Source organism: Sipha flava, unplaced genomic scaffold (genome assembly GCF_003268045.1).
Source record: "Sipha flava isolate LNK unplaced genomic scaffold, YSA_version1 169_pilon_pilon, whole genome shotgun sequence".
Taxonomy (NCBI): domain Eukaryota; kingdom Metazoa; phylum Arthropoda; class Insecta; order Hemiptera; family Aphididae; genus Sipha; species Sipha flava.
The window spans coordinates 424,796-442,479 of record NW_020271881.1 but is presented as its reverse complement, the minus strand read 5'-3'; the positions used below and the strand labels follow the sequence as shown (position 1 = coordinate 442,479).

The window sequence follows — 17,684 nt, the reverse complement described above, 5'->3', positions numbered from 1 at the left end:
TAAACATTTTGGGGACCACAATAATGATTTTGTATTATCAATAATAATATTACATATTATGTAACAAATAAACAATTTTTATTTTTGAATTTTGGCGCGTCAGAATTGATTTCATTCCACTGTGTCCCGTCGCGTCGTCGACGTGCAGCGGCGGTGAAGGGTGTGTTGACGACGGCGACGACAACAATCGGTACTCGTCGCATAGACGCGGGTCACGTCGGCGCGGCGAATAGGTCGACGTCGTGGAGGGGTCGACGCGGCGGCGAAGAGGTCGCGTCGTGTTTCATGTGAAGTTGTGACGGTCGGACCAGGTGGCGCCGCCGCCGTCGCCGCCGTTATCTCGAGGCCCGCCGGGCGCACCACTAGCGTCGGCCAATCGTCGTGCGTGCGTCGCGTTTACGAGCGATCACCACCACTACTACCGCCCTCGAGTCCCGTACCCCTATCCGGGTTTATCAATCACAATCGCTGATCCTCCGTCCCGTCCTGTGCCGACGACAACAAACAAAACGTAGATCGCGAACCGCAATAACTGCCGCGAACGTAACAATTTTAGAATTTTATAACAACAACAGACGATTAAGGTTCCCGGTGGTTTCCTGTCCGTCGACGACGCATTCCCTCCGCGACGCGTGCACAACAGTCCTACTCGGCCATGTCGCCAAACCCGTGACGTACCGGGCACGCCGATTCCGTTATCGCCATGTACCCGAGTGCCGTTCAGTGGAAAATCTTGTTCTTTGGTTCTCGTCTGACGTTGCTGCTGCTGCTACTGCTGCTGGTGACAGGATCCGTGCGAAGTAAGTTGGACCGATTTTTTGTAACCTACGATGTTCATCATCGTTTTGGTATGCTATAGCACGAATTTATAAGTTTGTAGCCATACGTTCTATTGTTTGAGCGACCCCTGGACATTATTGAAAACAGTTGATCGTTTATACGATAACACTACAGTGTTTTCAAACTCAGCGTTTAAGTCGCACGTATACTCATAGAGATATTAAAATACCTATGGTATTTTATTTAATTTTTTTTTATAATACCGTATAAATCCTTGCAGTACCTTAAATTATAGGAAATCAAAGAAAGATTATAACCCCATTATTAATTATCAATTATCAATTACTTTAAAATGAATTAATTGAAAGAAATTGTTAGAAAGGTAGAAAAAATCTAAAAACACTATACAAAAATTATTTTAAACCTAATTCATCAAATTAATATTTAGTCAAATTCAATTAAATCAATATTTTGTTACCAATTTGCAATTCTAATGTAGATACCATTAAAAGTTAAGGCTATAAAAACAAGAACCTAGGTAGTTAGCAATCATAAGAGCCAAGAAGACATTACCGAATTAATAGTGATTATTATTTAATATTTATTAATCTAGAATCATATGATAATATAATTAATATTAGAATATCTGAACATCTGAATTTACAATAACGTCAATAACAATACACAGTTTGATAAATTCACTAAGGATAAAATTATACACCTATGAATATTTTAAGAATTAATACACCTGAAATAAACAAGTTACAATAATAAATGATAATAATTTATATCTTTACTTGTGATACCAACTAAAAATAACGCCTTAATTTAATTTTTGTATACCGTCTGTAATACCTTGTATAATACAGTTTTATACCACTGTTTTATACAAAACATCACTATAGACTCACGAGAAAATTTTATACATTGTCGGCTGATATTTGTTGGATTATTATTCTTCTTCAATTTCATTATCATAACACTGCCGACTATCTTGATTAATATAATTCATAATATTGTTTTCCATTCTAAATATCAGTGTTATATCAAAATGTATGTTTTGTTTAATTGTTTATTTGTTGTACATTTACTAATTATATAATTTATCTATTATACTATAGTCCAGATATAGTGCAATAAATAATTTAATAATGATTATAAATATTGTTTTTTTAATTACAATTATTATTATTATTATTAGAATATATGTCATACGGTATAACAGTATTATAATACAAAAATTACATAGTATTATGATAAACATATTATAAATTAGATAACGGAAACAGGATAACAATTACATTAAATTACATAAAAATTATTATTTGAATTAATTGAATAAGAATAACAGTATTTAAAATTAGATAATAAAATGTAGTCCTAAGTAAAAAAAAAATTATTGATTGTTATTGAAAATCAATTGACAATTAAATACAAAATGTTAGATTAACTAATTAGATATTTGTTTAAATCATTAGTTAATGTTCGTACAATAATAAAAATAATAGTACTGATAATATTTAAAGGTATTTTTAAGTAATGATTTTAATATGAAATTTTATCCTTTTGCAAGTTACTTAATAGTTCATGAAATGTGAGTTACTTTCCATTTTATTGTATTTTTATAATTGAATAGTGCATATCTATATTTAATGCAGATATTCAACAATAGCTTAAATTTAATAAATTCATTTTTTTTAATATTCTTCAGTGTTTCTAAAAAGCTAATATTTGTGTGCGTGATTGTTTGATTACAGGCAGTGTAAGATTTATTACTGAACCTAGTGATGTCATAACAATTGCTGGGAAAACCATAAGGCTAGATTGCGAAGCTAAATTTGATAGTGTTGCAACATTGCCACAAATAAGATGGAGGTTTCCAGATGGACAATATTTTGATTTTATTGGAGATACAAGAAGGTAATCAATTAATAATTACATGATTTTTCAGTCAACCCATTTTACAATCTTCTAAATTTTTTCTGCAATAAATTATAAAAATTCCAAAGTAGTACTCATTTGTATAAAAATAATTAAGTAATAATATTCACTTTATATACATCTTAAATGTGTCAAAAGTAAACAGTTTAAAAATTATTCTAACTGGCTGTTTGAAATCAATTGGCCAACTGTAGGACTAGGGGGGAGAGTATTGAAATTGGATGTAATTTATATCATTGACTTTTTGTACTTGTTGTTTTTGATTTTAATATATGAAAATTATTATACATATTTATTAAATAAATAAATTTAATTAAATAATACACAGGTAAAAAAAATATATAATTTTTATACATTATGACACATGGAATTATTATATATATAGGCATGGATGTTGTAGTACTAAAAAGCAAGCCTTAAGCAATTATTTTAAATTTTCAAAATCCAATGTTCTTCGGTTTGAAGCCAGTAAATTGTTATACTTAAAATAACTTCGTTCTATGTCGGTTGATGTGAGTGGAGCCACCTTAAAATATACTAAATCACTTACCATCAAGTCTTCGGGTTAACCATCTAACAGTTTTCTTTCTCCAGTCAGTTAAATCATTTATTGTATTTATGGTTTCAAATACAGTATTTTTTTTAATAACTTAAATGAACTTTTTAATATTTTTGTGTTCAATATATAATCTTATCTGTATGTATTGTAAACACAATGAATCCGATAATCGTAGTATGATGAAACCGATAGGTTTTAAAAATAATCAAACTATCGTTTTATTCGACTATACATACAGTAATATCAATAGACAATAAGATATTTAAACAATATACATTAATACATTATATACTTCAGGCTTAAAACAATTTTATTTCATGGAATTTTTATAAAACTGTTTAAAAGGTATTATAAAAGTAAAATTATGTGAACATTTTTAAAAAAAATAGTCAAAATAGTTTTTATAAATTAGTAAAATAACTAAAATTAAAAAAATGTCAAAAGTTGCAAAAAATTGCTTTTTAAATGTTTAAGTTTTCATTTATATCTATATCTCTTTTCAAAAGAAAACATACCGCTTTCGCGAATGTAGACCGATGGCTGTCAACCGTCCCGAGGTCAATTTCTCCCACTTTCATTAAAGCGAGACATCGATCGCACACAACGGTCGCCTATCAAAGTTTGCAGACGAGTATACACCTAATTCCAATAACTTATTTACAATTGATATCTGACAGGCGCGGCGATGTAGCATGTTCATTTATATAGGAATGCACTGGGTGTATAGCGGAGCGCGCTCGTCGTGACAGACGTTGCTTAGGTAGAAGCATTGGACAACTGGTGGGGGATGCGCGCCGCCGAACCAAAACTAGTCGTGCAAACGGTATGTTCTCTTTTAAAAAGAAGTATACACAAAATACATTTAAAACTTACTTAGCAATAAATTGGTGCAGTAGAAGAAAAGTTGAAAATACAACAACATCCATGCCCTTGTAATAAGTAATAATATAATGAATGTTAAAGTGACATTTTAATGTTATTGTTGATGATTTTTATAATATGTTATATGACATATTGTAAATACCGTTGCAATAGTTTTATTCTGCTCACAAATATAAGATGTCATTTTTTAAATTTTTAAAATTGAAATCTGTAATGCCGGGTTGCACCAAACTTATCATTATTTATCAATAAATTGTTATCTAATAATAAACTAACTATTAAATTAACACAAGTAAGATTTAAGAGTGTTGCCCAAGTTATTCTTTTATACTCTGATTATGACCAGTATAATGGTTATTAAATAAATGGTACAATTCAAGTTGATATAATAATTGGTACTTACCTAAAACGACATTTATATTTATGATTTTCAAAATTGTTCAAATTGTTCATAGGATTAAATCTTTCACAAACCACTCTAGGTCTTGGGAATCTCATTATTACATTTAAAATAATTTCTCCATTAGATGAATCATCTGATGAAAGTTACTTTAACTCTCTTTTTATTTATAGAATGCAATTTTTATAACTTGTAATTGCATGTTTTTTGTGACTTATCTAAAACAATAAAATATAGGGTATAATAATTTATATACATTATAAGTTCATTGTGAATCAATTGATTGGACATAAAATTATCAAAATAGAAATTTATTTCCTATACTAATGCAAAATTATATTATATTTAGCAGAAATATTAACTTTTGTGGAAATATTTTAACTGCTATTGGAAAGATCTATTTTCAAAATCATTACAAATTTGTTGAAAATATTGGGCTTTATTTTGGTTTTTTTTCAGTCAGCCATTTGCCAGCCAAATATTATTCAATCTAGACCTCAATTATATTTTCTTCTTTTTTTTTTTTTTAATGGTACTTATTACAAATTCCATGTGCTTGGGCAATATTGATTAAATATTAACTTATAACAATTATGATATTCTTCAGCTATGTTACTTTTTGTAAGCAAATTTTCTGAGATCAAAAGTCTATGATTTATGTTTTTTAAAATATTTACTTGTATTACACATCCATTTAAAAAGTCCAAAAGATAGCCATTTTTTATAATTATATCTTTCCTTTTTGAGTCTTCAATGTTTGAATAGTCATAATTTTATGTTATTTTACAAATTACAAAAAATCACAACAATATTTGCACAACAGCATAAAAAAGGGCAATATACTAAATATAGATAAATTTCTATGCTTTCTTAATGATACCCCTTGAATGATGATTGTCTAATTAATTCACTTAAAAGACTTACGCACACTCATAATAATAGTGTGGTGATAAAATTATATTTTCAATTATGTTATTTTATTTTTTATTTTTGTAAAATTTAGTTATTAGTCGTTTAATTTAGTAATAACATTATTATAGATCTATTTTACAAAATGGATCTTTGCTGATAAAAAATGTGTTTAATGATCATGAAAAAGACATATCTGAAGGCTTTGAAGCATATCAATGTGTGGCATTTGTTGATAACATTGGTTCAGCTGTCAGTCGTATAGCAACTATAACTCTTGCACGTATGTTTTATTTTTTTAAATTATAAATATTTTTTCTTTATCTAAAATTATAAATATTTTTTTTCTTTATTTTAAATTATTTAAACAGGTTTGTCACCATTTGAGAAACAACCAACAAATTTAAAACTTTTCCCTGGGCAAACTGCTCATTTTTCTTGCATTATTAATTCACAACCTCCACCTAAAATAACTTGGCTTAAAGACCATTCACCATTAATAATAGATGCTCGTATGACTATTTTTCCATCAGGTAAGATCTATATTAATTTAGTTTAAACAAGAATGTAAAAATTATTCTTTTTTAATTTATATGTTATGTAGGAGCGTTAGAAATTGACGATGTCCAAAAAGGTGATAGCGGTGCCTATAGGTGTAATGTTACTGGATTAGATAGACATAGATTGAGTGACCCTGGAATTTTAACAATTGATGAGAACAAAGGTTATTGAGCTATTTTATTGTATTTAATTTATATAAATAATTTTAAATTTAATTATTTATTAACATTAATATAAAATTGTGCAGATAATATTAAAAAGTTAAAAGCCCCAGAATTTGTTGCCAAACCTCATTCAACTATTGCTTTGGAAGGATCAGTTATAACTCTAGATTGTGCAGCCATTGGAAATCCTAAACCAGCAATATCTTGGTTAAAAGATGGTGCTCTAATTGATGTGGCGTAAGTATTAATCGATCAAGTTATTTATATATTTACATACATTATAGTCTTGCAGTTTATGAAATTAAGTGTAATTTAATTTATAGCTGAGATTTTTATTTTTATAAAAAAAAATGTAATAAAAATTAAAAATTATTGAATGATTAATACTTGTAAATAAATATATAAATATTAAATAATAATAAATAAAGAATTTTTTCTATTTATATTCATTATTTGATATTATTATCTAAAATGTATTGATAAAAGATATTTTTTAAATCAAATTAATAAACTGATAATAAATTTGAAAGAAATTATACCTAAATTACAATAGAAAATTTTATTGAAATATGATTATAAAATTATGGCCCCATATTTACATCTATTCATAAAATTACATAAATAAAATAATTCAATTTGTACATTAATTAACTTTGAAACTGCTCCATCATATATATACCTTAATAGATATTTGGACTCACTCATAATAATAAAATAAACATATCAGTATGTTTCTATCAAAGACACTTATGATATCATTGAAAAAATTTAAAAAAATTAATATTGAACTAGAATATAAAATGATTTCTCTTAACATTAAAAATTTATACACAATAAAAAATTCAATACAAAAAAAAAAATACTAGAGATTATTCTATCAATAAATATAATCATTTATTAAAACTATTTTCAATGTAATAATAAATTATATTCTCAAAAAGAATGGTTAGTTATGTGTGGACCTTAAAGTGCTCTTTTATTTGAAATTTACATGCAAATTTATGAAAACAATAATATTATTAATAAAAAAAATGTACAAACCATTTATAAAAGCATATTATAGATATGTTAATGACCCTCTTTTAATTTTATTCAGAGGTTTAAATAGACAAGCAGAAAATTTAGTTAAATATTTAAACAAAATAAATAAAAATATTCAATTTACACTCCAGATACTAATAAATAATTAATTTAATTTCTTAGATCTTAAAATTTCTATAATAGATAAAAAAAATTGAGTTTAGTATTTATTGGAAATCTACCCTAACTGATATATATATATATATAAAACACGGATAAATAATTTTAGCATAATAAATAAGTTGAATTGATGTATAACTTAGAAATTTACAATTATTAATAATTTATAAATCATTTTTTTAGATACCTTGATAGTCGATTTAGTTTGATTGGTACTGGTTTACAAATAACCCAAATCAATAAAAATGATGATGGAAATTATGTTTGTCGAGCAGAGAATTCTGAAGATTCTGCTGATGCTTCTGCTACATTAGAAGTTCATAGTAAGTAAATATTTGTTTAATAACTGGGGTTCGGATTTCAAAGCATAATAAATAACAAAAAAAAAAAAAAAAATTGTATTAAAAAAAGAAAAAAAAAGTGCATGACCAAAAATTAACATAAATTAGTTATAAGACTGAAAAAAAAATTTTATCAAAAAAAATAATTAACTACCATATATTTTGTAAGATTTGCAGTAGTGAAACTGTCTCTATTATCTGACAGAATGTTTTTATATATAGAAAACGATTGATTTACATCCACCGAAGTTATCAGTACACACTTTATGTAAGAGGTTTTGTTTAAATCTAACATATGATAATAAGTAGGAAAATCATAGGCTAAAATTAAATTCTGTAAATAAGAAAGTTACTGTGTGTATGTATATAAAAGATATATTTAAGGTCTTTGACTTAATTAATAGTTAATTATAAGCAACCTCCGCGGACAACGAGGTGTACTGTACTATTAATATCGATCCATCTATATAAACATTTTAAATAATATTATGCATATTATGTATAAGGGTTTGTTGATATCTATATAGTTAATAATTAATTAAAATTAATAATTAAAACTATTTTAAAAATTGATTAGTTGGTTTTAAAATATATATGGATATTTTATAATTTAATTTTAAACTTAACAGATTATTATTTTATATGTGGTAATTTAATTACCGAAATTTGTGTTAAAATTAATACAAGTTTAATATTATAATTAGTTATTAAGTATAAATTATTTATAATTTCAGTTAAACCACAATTTATTCGAAAACCTAAAGACACAATGGTTCTTGAAAAAGAAGATATAACTTTAGAATGTGAAGTGACTGGTAAACCTCCCCCACGAGTTGTTTGGTTAAAAAATGGTGATAGAATTAAACAAGATGAATACTTGCAATTTGTTAGTGGGTGAGTAATTACTATAAAATTATATTATCCTTTGAGAATTTAAATTACTTATGTATTTTTTAATATGTTGAATTTTTACATTCATAAACAAGTTATTTTAAAAACTCTAAATATTAGAGACAAATTAAACAGAATATGATGATAAAATCTCATAATATACACTTATGTAAAATAACTTATTTTGTAAAAAACCTTTTTCAGGACAAATTTAAAAATATTGGGATTGATGACAATGGATTCTGGAATGTTTCAGTGTCTAGCTTCTAATCCTGCTGGGAATATCCAGTCATCAGCATTTTTAAATGTTTTCCATGCAGGTAATTAATAAATAGTCTATTTTTAAAAATAAATATTGCTTGTATTTGTATTTAAAATATAATTTTTTGATTAGTGATTAGTTTCAATGAAATATTATTGACTCAAATATTAATGCTTGTTTCTAGTTAGAGTGATTTGAGTTCATTATTAATATATATATATATGTTACGGGCAAAGTAGAAAATCCAGGCATTGTGGTACAATTCTCGGGCACAGTGCACAATGTTACATATTTAATTATGTTAAATATTATGCCCAATGAAAGAATTAGTTTTTAAACACTCAAAACTATCATATACTCACCAGAATCTAAAAATCTGGTCGACTTAGTAGTAACATAATAGTGGTATAAATAATAACAATAAATAAAAACACAATATAATTTTGTGTACCTAATAATACTTTTTAGAAGTGGTTAATTAAAATAACTATTTATATAATATTAAATAGTATTTATTTTATTAATCTCAAATTACCTTTAATTAATTATATCAATTCTTCAATAGCTAGTACATGACTGTTTAAACTTATTTAAATACTATTAATAATCATTAATATAATAATTAATATTACTAATATTCAAAATGTCTATTTCAAGTTTTTTATGATTTTTAAAGTACCTAGAAGGATGTTATATTATTTTTTGTATTTTCAATATTTAATCAATGTCCAAATATAATTGGGCATTGTGTACAATGACCGGATAAGGTACACTTATGCTTTGCTCGTAATGTATACAATACTACATTTTTTGTTTGTTTATAAGTTTTAAACAAACAATAAATTATAACAGTATCATGTTACTTATATTCGTATTACACAAAAAAAAATAGTTGATTTACTAAAAATTATTTAATTTAATTGCTTCTGCTACTGTTTTTATTATTTTTATTTAGAGTAGTAAATTATTATTGAATTCCCTATAAATATATTGAAACAAAACTAATAATGCATAAGTCTTGATCTTTTACATTTTTAAACATGATACTTTGTAGAAACTAGAAATAATAACTAAAAATATTCAAAAAATTGGATCATCTTGTTTCAATTTCATTTTATAGAATTAAATACATTTATAAATAGCCATATAAAATGTAAGAAATAAATAAAATATTAATATAGTTATAATATAGTCATAAATATCTATGATGTTATTATTATAATTGATTCTTGATATAAAAGCCCGAATTGTCTAGATAATTTAATATTGAAATAAATTTAGAGATACCCAAAATATGATTTAAATTATTAAGAATTTCATATAGTTGAATGATTATTGCAACTACTGTAAATAGTATTTTTTAAATTGTAATAAAAATGTATTGTTTAGTGTTCATTCTATTAATATTCAACTTGCATATTTCATGTTAGCTATTAAATTAATATATTAAATAATTCATTATTATTATATTTTATAGAATATGGTTATTTATAAACGGTATTATAAGTATTTTGTAAGCTTTTAAATGAAATTTAAGTAAAAAAATAATATGAAAATTAAAATATCACTTATTTTTTATTATAGTTCTATTAAGAATTGTAAAACAGCAATTAAGCTAATATTTTAAAGAAGTAAAAATACATATCAATTTTTAAATAGTGTTAAATAAATTCTATACATTTTTATTTTTATCAAGTTGATATTTTGTATTAATGTAAAAATCAAAATTTATTACATTTTATGTAAGTTAAATGTACTATGAATATTTTTTGATAAAATTTTAGTATAAATTGTAAATTCTGATGGTTATATTTTTTTCTGTTGCTTATTTGATTTAACAAAATAATAGTATTTCATTTTTATTCAACATATTAATATAAATTGTACAAATAAAATAACTGCAAGAATATAAAATAATAAATTATTTTTGATAAATCTTGAACTATTACAAAGAAACTAAAAATAAATAAATTCAATATTATTTAAATATTTTTTCTTATTATTATTTATTATTATTATTTTGCTTGATTTTTTTGTAGTCATTTATTTATTTTTGTTTGCGTTTTGTGGTTTTTGCTTTATAAACAGACTCTTTACCTAGTTCAAACAGTTCTACAAATATTAGTACTGATATCATCACCTCATTATCTGCAGCTGAAAAACCGAAGGACTTAAAAAACAATCTGCCTTCACCACCAAGAGCATTAGAAGTAAAACTTGTGTCATCTAGATTAGCAACTTTAACATGGATAAATCCTCTAAAACCCAATGGCGATATATTAACCTATACAATATTTTATCAACAAGAAGGATCAGACAGGTTAATTTTGTGTTTTATATTTAATGATTATTTTTTTACAAATTAATTTTCTTGTTTTAGAGAACGAATGACAAATACATCCTTAACAGAAATTACTATAACTGGGTTAATACCAGATAAGCATTATCTATTTAGAGTAATAGCAGTAAATGAATATGGTATAGGTGAAAGTTCGCCTCGTTTAAAAGTTATGACTAAAGCTGAAATTAATTTACCTGGAATACCTATAAATGTAACTGCGAAAGCAACTTCATCTTCATCAATAATAGTTTCTTGGTCTAGACCAGAACATGGTAGTGAAACTTTAAAAGAATACAAATTATTTTATATGAAGGTATTACATTTTTTTATCATTAATTTATATGTATTAAGAATATATTTTTCTTATTTATTACAATTACAAATTAATTCTAGGAGTCAACATCTGAAGAAATGTATCTTGTTACAAAACACACTGAACATGAAATTGTCAATTTGAACCCCTATACGAAATATAAGATTTGGATAGTCGCATATAATCAAAATGGACCTGGATTGAACTCTGAAGAAGTTATTGTTATTACCAAACCTTCGGCTCCAACTCAACCACCCCAAAATATTGTTGCTGAAGCAATTTCTCCTACGGTATATAATTAATTTTTATTATATATATATATATATATATATATATAGTTAGGTATAAATGTTTTATTCTTATATTTTCATGTATTTTAGGCTATCGGTATTAGATGGGATCCACCACCAATATCTAGTCAAAATGGAATTATAACAGGTTACAAAATTCGGTACAAAAAACAAGATAAAAAAAATTCAGGAGAAAGTATGACAACTGCTGGTGATCAAACAGAGTATACGATTCCAAACTTGGACAAAAGTTCTGTAAGTAAAATTGAATATATTTCATGATTATGTAATTGTAATTTCTTTGTGAATTGTATATTATAGTTTTTATTTGGTAAATAAAATATAAATATTAATGTAAATAGTCAAATAATCATTAATTATTAATATATATTATACAAAATAAAATACCGCATTTTGATTTATAGGTTTATCAAATTCGATTATGGACTTTAAACACTGTTGGGCTCAGTCCACCATCAGAGTGGATCACTGCATTTACATTTGAGAACAACCTTAAAGAAAACACTATCCCTGATGCACCTACCAATTTTAAAGGTTAGTTTGAAATATATTTTTGTAATAATTTTTTTTAATTACAATTTTTTTCTTAAATAGTTCGTGCTTTTTCAAATTCACTGTTGGTTACATGGTCTCCTCCTAAAGACAAAAGCATACTCGTTAGAGAGTATATACTAGCATGGGGTAAAGGTGTTCCAGATACTTATGTTGAAAAATTAAATTCTAAAATACGAAAATATGAAATTAAGAATTTAGGTAAATATATTTATTAATATTAATATATTTTACATTTTTTATTTATTAAATTTTATATAAATATTATTTCAGAACAAAATGCGGATTATATATTAAGTCTTGCTGCTGTCAATGAAATGGGCGTTAGTCCCCTTGTGTATCACACAGCAATCATACGAGAACAAAATATTTTGAACACCTTGGAGACATCTAACCCACTATTACCTCCAATTGGATTAAAAACTAATGTTATTTCACCTTATGCTATTGAGGTAGCATGGTCAGATAAAACTTCAGAAGAAGATGTAAGTCATGAACATTTTTTGAATAATTGGTTTATAATTTATTAACTATATCATCTTTATTGTAGTTGAATATTGAAGAAGAACGTCTTTATGTTGTACGGTACAACGCTTATTCACCTAACAATGCACGATATAAATATATCAATACCACTGAACTTGTCTGCATTATAGATGATTTGAAACCTAATACTCAATATGAATTTACAGTTAAATTGATCAAGGTGCATTTTTAACTGATTATAATAACCTGAGTATTTTGAGTACAAATAATTATAAATTGTAATTTATTATTTTATTGTAGGGCCAATATGAAAGCGCATGGAGTATGATTGAAATAAATACTACACAAGAAGCTAAACCTGCATCACCTCCAAGAGATTTAACTGCTGTTAGAAGTGATGACAAACCTCAACATGTAACACTAAATTGGCAACCACCAAAATTTTCTAATGGACAAATTATTAGTAAGTAATTCAAGGAGTTTAATTGGAATGACTCATATTTAAATTTTTGTCCTCTAGCATATCAAATATTATATACAACTGATAATTCAAGTTCAGATAATGATTGGGTGTCTGAGATAGTTGAAGGGGAACTTATGTCATTCACAGTTAAAGGGCTTACTCCTAATACAAATTATTATTTCAAAATTCAAGCTAAAAATGCTGCTGGTTATGGTCCATTTAGTCCATTTACTAGTATTAAGACAATGCCAGGTATTATTTTAATTAGTGTACATTTTTATTTAGTTTTTTGTTATCATCAAAATGTTTTAATTCACTTTTTAACATTTATCTTAGGAGGGCTTCCTTACAATGATGGAACATCACTTAAAGGTATTGTAATTGAAAAAAAAAACTTTATTGTTTTAAGTTATATGATTGTTTGATTTCAATTTTGTGTTTTAAATTAACAGATGGAAAAAGTGGTATTAATAACACTACCATTTTATACATATTAATTGCCTGTTGTTTGTTACTTATATCATGTATTAGTATTGGAATTGTTTTATTATGTTGTAAAGACAACAAACCTTTAAGAGGTCGCAGTAAAAAAGGGTAAATATCTTATAAAAATGTATTTAATCCAGTGTTATATTTATGTTAGCAGTATTAATTGAATTGGTCATTTCGAAAAGGTCATTTCTCCACACATTTTCAAAATTAGTTTTATGTGATAGTGCTTAACTAATAATAATGCATATTTCCTATGAGACCATCATAAATAAATGATTCAACCCTTTTTAAATTTTTATCTAAATTTAATTTTAATCTAAAAAAACAGTTTTTTACGTTTTCTGACAATTTTAATTTCATATAGAGAGCCTTTTCGAAATGACTAATGAATTTACAATCAATTATATATCAGTTGAAACTGATGCTTATTGAGTTATCATTATATATAGTATATGAGAAATTAAGGTGTTTCAGCTATTTTGATTAAACATTTATATTGGTCATATGATAATTAGATTTTTTTCTAAAAATATTCATTCATATAATCTGTAAATCTATAACTAAATATTAATGTATATTTATACTTTTATAACAGATATATTAAAGGCTCAACTGGTAAAAATTTGAAAGGAGCTCAGTCACCTAGTATTAAACCACCAGATCTTTGGATACATCATGACCAAATGGAATTAAAATCTATGGAAAAATCTTCACAGGGTTCATTAGATACTAGTTCTGGATGCGGACAAGGAAGTACAAATACTTACGAAGGTCCTGACACCCGTGTCACAATACACCATGTACCACAATCAACTAATTCTTCAGAGAAAAGTAACTACGTATCTTCATACGTGGGTATGTATATATTTGATTTTAATTAAATGGTGCATTATTTTATGTTTAATTAGACATTAAAACAAAATTGATTTATTATTATATTAATTTAATAATAAGTTAGGTTGGCTTTATTTATTTTTTATTTTGCATGAAAAGTTTTATTTATTTTTATTTTGTATAAAATAAGGTAATACAATCATGCAACCTTTATTACTAGAAGAGAAAACTTCAACGCTTAAACGTTTTAAACCCAAATCTGTTTTGCCTGTTGATACATTTGATTCTATTTATAGTGATTGTAAGTTATAATTCTATATTTTATAATTTTTAATATTTTATTTTAATTGCTTTGTTATTTTGTTTATGATAATTAAAATTGTTGATCTTTACTTTCTACTTTATTTTAGCAATGGCGTCATTACCTAATCAAGAATCTCGATCACCGTTCCCAAAATCTCAGTATGCAACAACTACAAGAGCTCATGTTACAGTCGATTTAACTGCAGGTGAAAATAACTATAATATATTTTATATATATATATAGTAAAATAGCTATTTATATAATAATTTATGATTACTAGGAGTTCCTGAAAATAATTATATTGTTCAAGCAACTACAGTTCCAGATAAATTTGAATCTATACCTGTATCATCCTCTTCAAGCCTTCAACAACAGCATACGTATGTTCTTATTAATTATTTAAATTCCGTAAATAATGAAAAAAATTTATAAATTAAATATATATATATATATTATAAATTAATTATAAATAATTATTTATATGTTGTTGTTATGATTTTACAATTATTATATTATTACATAATTTATACCTAATTAGCAGACATATTAAATTAAATAAATACTGTTTACACGCCCCATCGCAACGCGTCATGGAACTATTAAAATTATCGCTAGCTGGCCGCGCGACACTCGCGGACGTGCACTTCAAAATCTGTTCTTGAGTATGATATGTGGAATGGGCGCTTCAACTAATAAAATCAAAATAACCTAACACCAAATTATGGGTTATGCGCGCATAGGCACGACCAAGATTATAATTGTACAAATGTAAAAAATAAACAGGGCTAGGTATAGGAGAATATGATCATACTTTAACAATAAATCTATAGTTACATATAAAATTATGATATACAAATAAAATTAATGCGCTGGCGTCCGTAGGAGGGTCAAGCCAAGCATATAAAATACAACATAACCCTAAAATAAAATAAAAACTAACTTTATTAATAATATTAATAAATATTTATAATTACCACAATTTTAAAAACTTAAAGAACAAATTTAACTTCACTGATTTCATTTGGTCATATTTAGATTTAAAAATATTTTTATTTTAAAAATGTGCCTAATAATAGGGCAAGTTAATTTTTTTTTTAGTTTCAATAATACCTAAAGATAACACTGATAAAATAAAAAAATGAGAATAATATAACTCTTATTTATTTACATTAATAATATATAATTAACTTATAGTTAATTAATTTGATATCTGATTTTTCATCTATAATTTTAGGTCATCACTAAACTCCAGTGAAAAAAGACAACAGGGTCATCCTTTAAAAAGCTTTAGTGTACCTGCACCTCCACCTCAGTCAGCACCTTCTACTCCACAACAAAAGCATATTGGTATTATAATTGTATACATATTTATTTTTATTTTTAATTATCTATTATATTTTTTTTTTTAGTCACAGTCAGGCCACAAGGCTCTTCAAGTCCATATAAAAAAAATAATTATTCAACTATAAATAGTTCACCATCCAATGCATCTATGACAAGTGGTCCTAAGGCATGGAAATCGCCACTTACTGGTATAAATCAGAGAGATGATGTCATAGAAGTGGAATCTCTTAGCAAAATACAAGTAATAAAACAATTATAATCTTAAAAATAATTTGTCATACATTAGTACAACTACCTAAATTACCGTTATGAAGTATTTTTAATTGTACATGACACCATTGCATAGTTCTTATTTTTATAATTTTTTTATTATTTATGTCTAAATTTAATAATTAGTTATGTTGATTATGTTGAATTATATTAATTAAAAATATAATTTGTTTACAGACTTCCTATAGCACAGAAGAACTCAATCAAGAGATGGCTAACTTAGAAGGCCTAATGAAAGATCTGAGTGCAATTACCGCTTCTGAATTTCAGTGTTAGACATGATATATATTTTTAATTTATTGCTAAGTTAATATAAGTGAATTTAATTTTAGTAAAAATATTCCTTAGTTAATATTTAAGTATTAAATCCATCACATTTTCATAAAGACTGATCTCTAATGTATGTAGTGACCAATGAAGACCACCAGATCAAATTTTTAAGGTCATAATATATATAAATATTTTTAAATTTTCTATTCCACATTTTCTTTTTTATGAGCGACTATTTTATTTTTTACTAAAAAAGCAATAACATGTTCCCATTTATTATTAAGTTAGAATATCTCATTTCTATGGTTGTTGAGTATTTAACTCCAGTATTAATTGTCAATTAATTGTATTGAATATGTTTGGTATTTATTATGAATATTAATAAGTGGCTTGATTACTATTACATTTAAAATGTTTTAACTCGTATGTATACTTAAATCATATGCAATCTAGATATCGAGATTGAGTCAATTGACAAAATGAAGAAAGAAAATGTTTAGTTTTTACGATTAAGCTCAAGATGTACAACTAACACACATCACTTATTAATGATTCTCAATAGTTAGACATTTTTTATTAAAACATTTCAATTCTATTCGATATATTATGTTTTACATTTCATATTTTGTAATTTTTTATTAATTATTTTATGTTTTATTACAATGGCTTAACAATATGTTGAACCTATTTTGACTGATTGTTTTCACAGTAATTTTCAATGTTTTGTATTAATGATTTTTTAACTGTAATTAATAGACAACTGAACACAATATCATCACATATGAAAATTAGTTATACATTATTATGTGTATAC

The 17,684-nt window shown here is 25.5% G+C and overlaps 1 protein-coding gene across 4 annotated transcripts; it reads left to right on the top strand.

Moving 5' to 3' along the window:
• The first annotated feature begins 349 nt into the window (after positions 1–349).
• On the top strand, positions 350–17,076 carry LOC112679829 (neogenin). 4 transcript variants are annotated; one of them, XM_025549751.1, is made up of 28 exons: positions 350–800; positions 2,538–2,700; positions 5,603–5,754; positions 5,843–6,004; positions 6,076–6,195; positions 6,280–6,433; positions 7,580–7,719; positions 8,472–8,631; positions 8,833–8,948; positions 10,979–11,210; positions 11,271–11,544; positions 11,625–11,834; positions 11,925–12,089; positions 12,260–12,389; positions 12,450–12,608; positions 12,681–12,892; positions 12,958–13,113; positions 13,194–13,356; positions 13,414–13,608; positions 13,693–13,728; positions 13,809–13,950; positions 14,444–14,703; positions 14,903–14,983; positions 15,093–15,191; positions 15,267–15,366; positions 16,221–16,333; positions 16,396–16,571; positions 16,778–17,076. In XM_025549751.1, the coding sequence occupies exons 1-28, from the start codon at positions 704–706 to the stop codon at positions 16,874–16,876; spliced, it is 4,266 nt and encodes a 1,421-aa protein (XP_025405536.1). In that variant the 5' UTR covers positions 350–703; the 3' UTR covers positions 16,877–17,076. The 4 variants fall into 4 exon arrangements, with proteins under 4 accessions (XP_025405536.1, XP_025405535.1, XP_025405539.1 ...); XM_025549750.1 differs by having other exon boundaries at positions 14,873–14,983; XM_025549753.1 differs by having other exon boundaries at positions 351–800; positions 11,045–11,210; positions 14,873–14,983.
• Positions 17,077–17,684: the final 608 nt, after the last annotated feature.